Source organism: Hypanus sabinus, chromosome 3 (genome assembly GCF_030144855.1).
Source record: "Hypanus sabinus isolate sHypSab1 chromosome 3, sHypSab1.hap1, whole genome shotgun sequence".
Lineage (NCBI taxonomy): Eukaryota > Metazoa > Chordata > Chondrichthyes > Myliobatiformes > Dasyatidae > Hypanus > Hypanus sabinus.
Window position 1 is genome coordinate 194,816,232 of NC_082708.1, and position 12,910 is coordinate 194,829,141.

Below are 12,910 nucleotides of genomic sequence, written 5' to 3' on the forward strand. Positions count from 1 at the left end.
TACAAGGATATTGCTGGGACTTGAGAAACTGAGTTTCAGAGAAAGGTTGAATTGGTTAGAACTTTATTACCTGGAGCGTAGAAGAAGCGTCAGCACGGACTAGGAGGGCCGAGATGGCCTGTTTCCGTGCTGTCATTGTTATATGGTTATATGATTATAAGAATGAGGGGATATTTGATAGAGGTATATAAAATTATGATCATTATAGATAGAGTGAATGCAAGCAGGCTTTTTCCACTGAGGCTAGGGGAGAAAAAAACCAGAGGACATGGGTTAAGGATGAAGGGGGAAAAGTTTAAAGGGCACATTTGAGGGGGCTTCTTCACACAGAGAGTGGTGGGAGTGTGGAATGAGCTGCCAGATGAAGTGGTAAATGCAGGCTCTCTTTTAACATTTAAGAAAAACTTGGACAGGTATATGGATGAGAGGTGTATGGAGGGATATGGGCCAGGTGCAGGTCAGTGGGACTAGGCAGAAAAATGGTTTGGCATAGCCAAAAAAGGCCTGTTTCTGTGCTGTAATGTTCTATGGTTCTATCTCTCATTATTTTCTATGAGGGGAGACTAAGTAGTCTGGGTTTAGGATTGCGGAAGATAGATCATTGCAAGTATCTAAAGAGGAAATGGATACATTTTTTGAAGCCCAAAGAGTATTGAGATCTTTAAAGAACTGACACAGAAGAGAATAGTAGATCATGTCAAATGTTCAATGTATATTCTCATTGAAATCATTAAAACATATGAAAGACAACAGAGGAAACAAGACTGATCTAGACAGATTAGTGATATAACTTGATCTTTTCTGCACAATATTTGAATGCTAATTGCCTGGGCTTCAACACAGGCTTATCTGGTTGATGATGGGTTAGAAATTCTCCATTAAGATGCATATCTATTTTATTGGGAAGTTTTGATAAAACATAAATAAAAACTGTGAAAAGGATGTTTGATTCCCTATTATTTTGAAGTAATTTTTAAATTTCTTCTGCTACATCAAGCTGTGTCTTTTCCCCTTGAAGTAAGACAGGTAGAAAGCTTGGTGCCGCACATCTTATTCTGAGAATAGGGCTGTATTTCAGTATTTTTATGGAGGCAGAAATGACAATTCCATTCTCTTCATCATTCATCATTTCAAACACAAACCTCTGGACAGGTGAAAGTAATAAACTTGATGTTAACTTTGTCTTTAAGATGGTATGCTCTTAAAAATAAATTGCAGAGTTGTCCTGATCTCTCATATCTCTTCCCCTCCCCTATTCTTCCCCCCCCACTCTTCCCCCCCCCCCCCCCCCCATCACTTCCTTCCTGCTATTTCTGTCAGCAGGTCCTGCACCTACTGATGATTTTAAGTCTGGAAAGTTAAAATGAAAATTCAAATGAAGGAACTGGTAAATTGATTTGGAAGAAAATTGTAATGTCTGTATTATGATGCTACTTTATCTTCAGTCTGTACTGCCTTTATGGTTTTATGATGAAGATGTATGAGAACATTCGTGCACTATGAGAAGTGATTCTCTTTTTGAGCAGAGCAATACAGGTCAATGTTGTGGGACTGTTTGAGGTATGGCCTCTTTGGATCTACCCTACCGCTGTCCAAGATGTGGGGAACACAAGCGTTTTAGGAATCTTTCTTCATTGCGAGCTCATCTGGAATACAATCATACATATGAGACACTTTACGTCCTTTCAAAGTCTAATAGCATCTGTGATGCTGGTATTTTATCTTCAGGAGGTGACAAATCAATTCTGATACCTACTTCCTGTAAAGAAATCTTTGAAAGCACCTCATTTAGGAGCAAAGAACAGAGATACTTATATGATTTAGAGTGCGGGGAGGAATTATCCCATGGTTCCACCTGTTATTTACCTGAAGTCGAAGGCGCAGTAAACGAAATATTCATGAGAAAGGCAGTGACTCCTTCCACTCCCCCTGCAGCTCTAGCTGCAGCTGCAGTAGATGCTGTTTATGAGGAGGGGCTGGCTCGGTTAAAGATCCAAGCTTTCGAGAAACTAGACTTGAATGAGCGCTTAGAAAAGCTGTCGGAGGAGGTGGAGCAGAAGATCACAGCCCGAGTGGATAAGCTTCAGATAGAACTTGAAAAGAAAAGCTCAGAACTGGAAAAAGCCAAGCAAGAAAGCATACGGTTGAGCCAAGAAAAGCAAAATCTTGAAGAGAAGGCTACTGAACTATCACGGCAAGTTGATGTGAGTGTAGAAATGCTGGCTACATTGAAGCAAGATTTGGTGCAGAAGGACCAGGAGCTAGCCAGGAAACAGCAGTAAGTACGTTTCTGTAGTCAGCAAGATATAAAGGTGAATATGGTTTTGTAAATAAGTAGAGTTGGTTTCGTTCTGTGTCGGCATGTGTTTATGACCATTATCTATGCTATTCAATTAGAAACACTTACCTCTGTCCCTCAAGTAATTATTTTTCCTTAAGGTGCTTATCCATTTCTCATTGAAAGATAATTGTGACAGTGTCCCTTTAGGCAGCACATGACAGGTTACAACTTGATGTGTTACCTTGAATGGTCCTATTGCCATTCACCTTCTATCTGTGTCTTATCATGACTGAGCCTGACCCTGGGAGGAACGTTTACTAATGCTATTGCTGGGTGAGGGGGGTTTAAACTAGATTTGAACGGGGGGGTGGGAACCGAAGTGAAGAAGTAGAGGATGAGGCGGATGGTGCACAAGTAGAGACATCTTGCAGGAAGTTTATGAGGAAGGATAAGCAGATGATAGAGCACAGAAGCACTCAACCAGATGGTTTGAGATGTGTCTATTTTAATGCAAGGAGTATCATAAACAAGGCAGATGAACTTAAAGCTTGGATCAATATGTGGAACTCTGATGTTATGGCCATTTCAGACACTTGGATGTCTCAGGAGCAGGAATGGCTGAGTGTACCAGGTTTTAGAGATATAAACCTTATAACAATTACAGCACTGAAACAGGCCATCTTGGCCCTTCTAGTCCATACCGAACGCTTACTCTCACCTAGTCCCACTGACCCGCTCTCAGCCCATAACCCTCCATTCTTTTCCTGTCCATATACCTATCCAATTTTACTTTAAATGACAATACCGAACCTGCCTCTACCACTTCTACTGGAAGCTCGTTTGACACAGCTACCACTCTCTGAGTAAAGAAATTCCCCGTCGTGTTACCCTTAAACTTTTGCCCCCATTAAACTAATGACTCTCAACTCATGTCCTCTTGTTTGAATCTCCCATACTCTCAATGGAAAAAGCCTATCCACATCAACTCTATCTATCCCCCTCATAAATTTAAATACCTCTATCAAGACCCCCTTCAACCTTCTATGTTCCAAAGAATAAAGACCTAATTTGTTCAACCGATTCCTGTAACTTAGGTGCTGAAACCCAGTTAACATTTGAGTAAATCTTCTATGTGCTTACTCCGATGCTAATGCTGATTAACTTATTATTATTTAATTATTTATGGTTTCATATTGCTATATTTCTTCACTGTTCTTGGTGCGGCTGTAACAAAACCCAATTTCCCTCGGGATCAATAAAGTATGTCTGTCTGTCTGTCTATTTTGTTGACATCTTTCCTATAATTCGGTGACCAGAACTGTACACAATACTCCAAATTTGGCCTTACTAATGCCTTGTACAATTTTAACATTACATCCCAACTCCTATACTCAATGCTCTGATTTACAAAGGCCAGCATACCAAAAGCTTTCTTCACCACCCTATCCACATGAGATTCCACCTTCAGGGAACTATGCACCATTATTCCTAGATCACTCTGTTCTACTGCATTCTTCAATGCCGTACCATTTACCGTGCATGTCCTATTTGAGATATTCCTACCAAAATGTAGCACCTCACACTTATCAGCATTAAACTCCATCTGCCATCGTTCAGCCCACTCTTCTAACTGGCCTAAATCTTTCTGCAAACTTTGAAAACCTACTTCATTATCCACATCGCCACCTATCTTAGTATCATCTGCATACTTACTAATCCAATTTACCACCCCATTATCCAGATCATTAATGTATATGACAAACAACATTGGACCCAGTACAGATCCCTGAGGCACACCACTTGTCACCGGCCTCCAACCTGAGAAACAGTTATCCACCACTACTCTCTGGCATCTCCCATCCAGCCACTGTTGAATACATTTTACTAATTCAATATTAATACCCAACGATTGAACCTTCCTAACTAACCTTCCTTGTGGAAACTTGTCAAAGGCCTTACTGAAGTCCATATAGACAACATCCACTACTTTACCCTTGTCAACTTTCCTCGTAACCTCCTCAAAAAATTCGATAAGATTTGTCAAACATGACCTTTCACGCACAAATCCAAGTTGACTGTTCCTAATCAAACCCTGTCTATCCAAATAATTATATATACCATCTCTAAGAATACTTTCCATTAATTTACCCACTACTGACATCAAACTGACAGGCCTATAATTGCTAGGTTTACTCTTAGAACCCTTTTTAAACAATGGAACCACATGAGCAATATGCCAATCCTCCGGTACCATCCCTGTTTCTAATGACATTTGAAATATTTCTGTCAAAGCCCCTGCTATCCTTCAAGGTCCTAGTGAATATCCTGTCAGGACCCGGAGATTTATCCATTTTTATATTCCTTAAAAGTGCCAGTACTTCCTCCTCTTTAAATGTCATAGTTTCCATAACTTCCCTACTTGTTTCCCTTACTTTAAACAATTCAATATCCTTCTCCTTAGTGAATACCGAAGAAAAGAAATGGTTCAAAATCTCCCCCATCTCTTTCGGCTCCACACATTGCAGTCCACTCTGATTCTCTAAAGGACCAATTTTATCCCTCACTATCCTTTTGCTATTAATATAACTGTAGAAACCCTTCGAATTTATGTTCACCTTACTTGCCAAAGCAACCTCGTATCTTCTTTTAGCTTTTCTAATTTCTTTCTTAAGATTCTTCCTAAATTCTTTATATTCCTCGAGCACCTCATTTACTCCATGCTGCCTATATTTATTGTAGATATCTCTCTTTTTCCTAACCAAGTTTCCAATATCCCTTGAAAACCATGGATCTCTCAAAGTTTTAACGTTTCCTTTCAACCTAACATGAGCAATAAGATTCTGTACCCTCAAAATTTTACCTTTAAATGACCGCCATTTCTCAATTACATCCTTCCCATAAAACAAATTGTCCCAATCCACTCCTTCTAAATCCTTTCGCATCTCCTCAAAGTTAGCCTTTCTCCAATCAAAAATCTCAACCCTGGTTCAGTCCTATCCTTCTCCATAAATATATTGAAACTAATGGCATTGCGATCACTGAACCTCAATACATACTTCTGTCACCTGACCTACTTCATTTCCTGACAGAGGATCCAACACTGCCCCTTCTCTCGTTGGTACCTCTATGTATTGCTGCAAAAAACTATCCTGCACACATTTTACAAACTCCAAACCATCCATCCCTTTTACAGTATGGGCTTCCCAGTCTATGTGTGGAAATTTAAAATCTCCCACAATCACAACCCTGTTTCAAAAAGGACAGGAAGGGAGGCAAAAGAGGTGGGGGAGTGACACTGCTAATCAGGGATAGTATATTGGCTGCAGAAAAAAAGCAAGTCATGGAGGAATTGTCAACTGAGTCAATGTGGGTGGAAGTCAGATACAGGAAGGGGCAATAACTCTACTTGGAGTCATTTTATAGAGCCCCCCTCCCCCCAATAGTAACAGAGGCATTGAGGAGCAGATAAGGAGTCAGATTCTGGAACGGTGCAATAATAATAGGGTTGTTATGATGGGTGATTTTAGCTTTCCTAATATTGATTTTCATCGACTTAGTGCAAGGGCTTTAGATTTGATTCTAGAATGTTGCATTAATAATAGGGTTGTGATTCTAAGAATAGCTTACAAAAGGTTCAGAGAGCTAGGTAATGTTAGAGATCTAGAGGATTATAAGAGTAACAGGAAGGAGCTTAGGAAGGAAATTGGGAGAGCCAGAAGGGGCCATGAGAAGACCTTGCCGGGCAGGATTAAGGAAAACCCCAAGGCATTCTACAAGTATAAGATGTGAAAGGACCTATGAAGTGTGGCAGTAGGAAAGTGTGTTTGGAACTGGAGGAAATAGCAGAGGTACTTAATGAATACTTCAGTATTCACTATGGAAAACGATCTTGGTGATAGTAGTGATGACTTGAAGCAGACTGAAAAGCTTGAGCATGTAGATATTAAGAAAAAGGATGTGCTGGAGCTTTTGGAAAGCATCAAGTTGGATAAGTCGCCGGGACCGGATGAAATGTACCCCAGGCTACTGTGGGAAACAAGGGAGGAGATGGCTGAGCCTCTGACGATGATGTTTACCTCATCAATAGGGACGGGAGAGGTTCCGGAGGATTAGAGCGTTGCAAATGTTGTTTCTGTTTTCAAGAAAGGGAGTAGAGATATAGCTCAGGAAATTATAGACCAGTGAGTCTTACCTCATTGGTTAGTAAGTTGATGGAGAAGATCCTGGGAAGGTACTTGGAAAAAGCCTCTGAGTATCCACACGATCAATGCCTCTCATCATCTTATATACCTCTATTTAGGCACCTCTTATCCTGCTTCGCTCCAAGGAGAAAAGGCCGAGTTCACTCAACCTATTCTCATAAGGCATGCTCCCCAATCCAGGCAACATCCTTGCAAATCTCCTCTGCACCCTTTCTATGGTTTCCACATCCTTCCTGTAGTGAGGTGACCAAAACTGAGCAAGGTACTCCAAGTGGGGTCTGACCAGGGTCCTACATAGCTGCAACATAACCTCTTGGCTCCTAAGTTCAATTCCATGATTGATGAAGGCCAATACACCGTTTGCCTTCTTAACCACAGAGTCAACCTGCACAGCTGCTTTGAGCGTCCTATGGACTCAGACCCCAAGATCCCTCTGATCCTCCACACTGCCAAGAGTCTTACCATTAATACTATATTCTGCCATCATATTTAACCTACCAAAATGAACCACTTCACACTTACCTGGGTTGAACGCTTATCTGCTATTTCTCAGCCCGGTTTTGCATCCTATCAATGTCCCTCTGTAACCTCTGACAGCCCTCCACACTATCCACAACACCGCCAACCTTTGTGTCATCAGCAAACGTACTAACCCATCCCTCCACTTCCTCATCCAGGTCATTTATAAAAATCACGAAGAGTAAGGGTCCAGAACAGATATCTGAGGCACACCACTGGTCACCAACCTCCATGCAGAATATGACCTGTCTACAACCACCCTTTGCCTTCTGTAGTCAAGCCAGTTCTGGATCCACAAAGTAATGTCCCCTTGGATCCCATGCCTCCTTTCTTTCTCAATATACCTTGCATGGGGTACCTTATCAAATGCCTTGCTGAAATCCATATACACGACATCTACTACTCTTCCTTCATCAATGTGTTTAATCACATCTGCAAAATATTCAATCAGGCTCGTAAGGCACGACCTGCCCTTGACAAAGCCATGGTAACTATTCCTCATCATGTTATTACTCTCCAAATGGTCATAAATCCTGCCTCTCAGGTTCTTTTCCATCAACTTACCAACCACTGAAGTAGGACTCACAGGTCTATAATTTCCTGGGCTATCTCTACTGCCTTTCTTGAGTAAGGGAACAACATCCGTAACCCTCCAATCCTTCAGAACCTCTCCCGTCCCCATTGATGACGCAAAGATCATCGCCAGAGGCTCAGCAATCTCCTCCTTCGCCTCCTACAGTAGCCTGGGGTACAGCTCATCCGGTCCCAAAAACTCCAACACATCCTCTTTCTTAACACCTACATGCTCAAGCTTTTCAGTTTGCTGCAAGTCAACACTACTATCACCAAGATCCTTTTCCATAGGGAATACTGAAGTAAAGTATTCATTAAGTACCTCCACTACTTCCTCTGGTTCCATACACACTTTTCCACTATCTCACTTGATAGGTCCTATTCTTTCACATCTTACCCTTCACATCTCTTCACATACTTGTAGAATGCCTTGGGGTTTTCCTTAATCCTGCCCTCCAAGGCCTTCTCATGGCTACTTCTGGCTCTCCCAATTTCCTTCTTAAACTCCTTCCTGTTTGCCTTGAAATCTTCCAGATCTCTAACATTTCCTAGCTCTCTGAACCTTTCGTGGTTGAAAAGGGAAGTGAAAGTCAACATGAAAGTGAAAGAGGACATATAACAGAGCAAGCATTAGTTGGAAGTTAGAGGGTTGGGAAATTTTTAAAAACTTACAGAGGCAACTTAGAAAACAGAATGAGTGGGGAGAAAGGTGAGGTTTGAATGTAAGCTAGGCAATAATATCAGAAATGATACCGTAAGTTTTTTCAGATATAAAAGGAGTGAAAGAGAGGCAAGTGTAGATATTGGACCAATAAAATGATGTGGCCATCAATGAATCATGGCTGAAGAATGGTTGTAGTTGGGAGCTGAATGTCCAAGTTTACACGTTACATTGGAGGGGTAGGAAGGTAGGCTGAAAGGGTGGTGTGGTAAAGAATGGCATCAAATCAGTAGAAAGATGTGACATAGGATCAGAAGATGTTGAATCCTTGTGGGTTAAGTTAAGAAACTGCAACGGTAAAAGGACATTGATAGCATTTATATACAGGTTTAACACTTAGCTCAATCAACTCCAGGGGAAACTGCTGTCTGCCCACCAAACTGTGTCTCACGTTTGTGCAGATGCTGTGCAATGCACCGAATTTAATCATGCCCTCATGATGCTCAGATAATTCGCCAACCCTTCCTGCAAAGCACAGAGCCCAATCCAAGTGCAGAAAACAGTGACATGGCTCCCCAAAACAGTAGGGATCACACCCTGTTCCCCAGATGCTACATAGGCCAACCTATCCGGGGCGGGGGTGGGGTCCTAATCCCCTGAGACCTCTGTACCCCCTCTTCTAACTTTTCCGGCTCAGACACTACTGGGGACACTTTGGGGCTACCTGGCGAAACCTCCGCGATCTGCCACTCAAACCGCTCTGCAACTCGGAGCCCTCTGTCTCGTGTTCAGGCCCCACTTCCTCCCCTTTAGAGTCCTGCTGTACTCCTGGCTGCCCACCAATTGCTTCCCTCACCTCACCTGAAGCAGTGGGAGAGGTCCCGGGTTCAAATCTCGGACGAACCCCCAGCAATGTACCAAAGAACCCCCAAAAGCAAAAGTCCTGATTTCGGAAGGATTAGTGGGACCCCAATCCAGCGTGTCACTATGGATAGAGGGAATCTATGCTAAAGCCATACTCGACACCGGGTCACAGGTCACGTTATTTTATCATTCATTCTATAACCAGTATTTAAAGCATTTGCCCTTGATCCCATTGTGCGTTGGAGATTTAGGGCATTAGTGCTGGTGATTATCTGTATGATGGGTGTTTGTCAGTGAGACTGGAGTATTCAGAAGCCAATGCAGGAGTGTCTGAAGTCCTTCAGACGTTACTGCTAGTCTGTCCAGACCCGGTTGAGATGGGTGGTGTTTCAATCTTGGTAGGGACCAACACCCCTCTGGTACGGAGGCTCATGGAGGCCTGTAAGGAGAAGGGGGGGTGAGAGCTTCTTGGGGACCCTGACTGTGCACCCAGTGTTTTGAGCTGCTTTTGAGGAAGTATGGGGTTGCACTGGGCTGGATACTGAATTTAAACGAGGGACTGTGTGGTGCACCCAGCCGAAGCCTAAGGTAATAAGGCCCAGGGAAGTGGTGAGAGTGATGGAAACTCCCAGATTTCCCGGAATGCTGGTGGTGAGGCCCTTTTGGTGGACTCGCCGGAAGACCTCAAGGGGGAGTTGCGATTTCCAGCTGGGGTGCTGGTAGGATGCTTGTGATTGTTAGGAACACTGTGAAGAGACAGATCATCTTTAAGAGAGGGATGCCCCTGGTGCATTTGTTCCCGGTGGCGGTTATGTCTCATGCCCTTGTGAGGCCCACTGGGGAGAAACTACTGGAAAACAGAGGAGAGTTGACCGCTGAGGCCTTTAACTTTGGGGACTCTCCTGTGCTGCCGGAGTGGAAACGGAGGCTGGTGGAGAAGATGTTGAAGCTGGAAAATGTCTTTTCCCTTGGCGAGTTTGATGTGGATTGTTCCAAGAGCACCCGACACACCATCCAGGTGACTGAGGACACCCCGTTTAGAGAGAGATCACGGTGACTGGCCCCTGCAGACATGGAAGATGTGTGGCAACACTTGTGCAAGTTGAAGGAAGCTGGAATCATCACTGAATCCCAAAGTCCTTATGTGTCCCCAGTAGTAGTGGTCCAGAAGAGAAATGGGAAGGTACATATGTGTGTGGACGATAGGACCCCGAATAGGCGCACCATCCCTGAACAGTATATGGCCCCGAGGGTCAAAGGCGCGCTGGCCTGTCTGACTGGGGCGAAGTGGTTTAGTGTGCTGGAATTGAGGAGTGAATATTACCAGATCCTGATGAGTGAGGCCGATAAGGAGAAGATGGCATTTATATGCCCTCTGGGGTTTTTTCAGTTCAAAAGGATGCCCCAGGGCATATTGGGGGCCCCTGCCACTTTCCAGAGGGTCATGGAGAAGACAGTGGGGGATATGAACTTGCTTGAAGTGTTAGTATACTTGGATGACTTGTTAGTGTTTAGATCCACCTTGGAAGAACACGAAGTGAGGCTACTGAAGGTGCTAAGTCGGCTGAAGGAGGAACGGTTAAAACTCTCCCTGGACAAGTGCCAGTTCTGCAAGATGTCTGTTAGCTATGTTGGACACATAATCTCGCAGATGGAGTAGCTACAGACCCGGCTAAGATAGAAGTGGTGACCACGTGACCGAGGCCCCAGACTGTGAGCACTCTACACTCATTCTTGGGGTTCTCTGGTTATTATTGGAGATTCGTGAACAGCTACGCCAAAGTGAGTCACCCCTTGAACCAGCTTCTGCGTGGTTACCCTCCCTTGGGGAAGAAAGGGAAAGGGGAAAGAGAGGTCAGATTTGGAAAATCTGGTTATTTCCCATCCCCCAGCGAAAGGTGAGAGTTCCAAGTTGGCATCTGTCATTACCTCGCACGCGAGAAAGATGGAAGGGCCCCTCCAGAAGCTAAGAATTTTCTCTGGGATAACACCCACCCCCGAAGGAGAAGAGGATTATGAGACATGGGTAGAGCAAACTTCGCAGTTGTTGAGTGAGTGGCAGTGCTCGGATGAGGAAAAGCCACAGAGATTGGTTGAAAGTTTGCGGGGAGAGGCGGCTGGGGTAGTGTGTAGTGTGAGGGTTAACCAGCCTCCGGCCTCTGTTGCTGAGTATCTGGAGGCATTGGAATGCACTTTTGGGAGCTCCTAGGGGAGTTTCAAAACGTGCATCAGGAGAAAGGTGAGAAGCTCTCCGTGTACATTTTTCAGCTAGAGAGACGGCTTAGTGGGCTGCAGCGCCGGTGGGGGGGGGTTCATTTGGGCTGAACAGGTGGATCAGTTGAGGATGGATCAGGTAACTAATGGTGCCCAGGCTGAGGACACGATTGCTTGGAGTCTCTGGCAGTCCTATAAAACATGCCCTCATCCGACGTTCATTCAGCTGATGAAGATGTGCGGAGGATGAGAATGTGTTGAGGCTGTGGGAGGACTCTGTCAGCAGGGTGAAATCCTCAGTAGTAGCCCCTTGTGGTGAAGTGATCAGAGCCAGCTCCACCTGGGAATTGGTGAAGGAAGTGGTAGCAGAGCTGAGAACTGAGAGGTTTAGGGTGGGGGTGGACCCTTCTTATGATAGGACTGGTAGGGAGGGCCCCCCCACCTCAGGGGACAGACAACGCAAAGGGCTGTGGGTGGCGAGGGGTTCTGCGAGGAGAAGGGCAGCCGATAGCTTGTGCTATAACTGTGGGAAAGAGGGACACTTCCAGCAGGAATGTGAGTGACAGGAAGTCCCTCAGAGAGCGAGTCCCCGGGTATCCAAGCAGGGAGAGGTGTCGAGAAACTTAGAAGAGATCCAGTGAGGGAACAGCCTGGTGTCTCTGGGGGAACACATTCCCAGCCTGTGAGGTTTAATCGGACCTTGCTAGACATGCTTGCAACACACGTGGCCTTCCTCTTCTCTTCTCGATGAATGCCCACGCACTAACTCCGGTTCCCACACATACAAGATAGAATAACATGACTTCCATTGGTTAGTTCCCCGTTATCTGTAATTATAACCCAAACATTGAAACTACAGAGAAACATTACCTCATCAGTTAACATTACAGAGAAGCCATTTCATTATAACACAACAGAGAAGCCATTTTATTATTAGCGGTTAACATTACTGAGTACCCCCCTACACAGGCCTCCCAACAGTGGCTGGGAGGTGGACCACAGTTTACAAGAAGAAATAGAAAAGATGAATCAAAAGGGCAATGTTATGGTAGTTATGGGAGATTTTAACATGCGGTCGATTGGGGAAAACCAGGTTGGTAATGGATCTCAAGAGAGTTGAGTTTGTTGAATGCCAAAGAGATGGCTTTTTAGAGCAGTTTGTCACTGAGCCTACAAGGGGATCAGGTATACTGGACTGAGTGTTATGTAATGAACCAGAGGCGATTAGGGAGCTTAAGGTAAAAGAACCCTTAGGAACCATTGAACACAATATGATTGTGTTCAACTTCAGTGGAGTAAGGGGAATTACAGTGGTATGAGAGAGGAGCTGGCCAAAGTAAATTGGAAGGAGCTGCTGGCAGGGATGTTAGCAGAGCAGTAATGGTGTGCACTTCTAGGAAAAATGAGGACGGTACAGGGCATGTGTTTTCCAAAAGTGAAGAAATACTCAAATGGTAAAATAGTACAACCATGGCTGACAAGGGAAGCAAAAGAAAGGGCATACAACAAAGCAAAAATTAGTGGGAAGATAGAGGATTGGGAAGTTTTTAAAAACCTACAGAGAGCAACTAAAAAATCATTAGGGAAAAGATGAAA

The 12,910-nt window shown here is 44.1% G+C and overlaps 1 protein-coding gene across 4 annotated transcripts in view; it reads left to right on the top strand.

The window, feature by feature from the left end:
* The window catches only part of fbxo41 (F-box protein 41), a 519,821-nt gene that overhangs the window by 58,716 nt on the left and 448,195 nt on the right, over nucleotides 1-12,910 (top strand). For all 4 annotated transcript variants that reach the window (XM_059965939.1, XM_059965936.1, XM_059965938.1 and 1 more), the window contains exon 2: nucleotides 1,324-2,278. In XM_059965939.1, coding sequence (XP_059821922.1) covers nucleotides 1,563-2,278 — 716 coding nt within the window. In that variant the 5' untranslated portion in view covers nucleotides 1,324-1,562. The remainder of the gene's footprint in view (nucleotides 1-1,323; nucleotides 2,279-12,910) is intronic.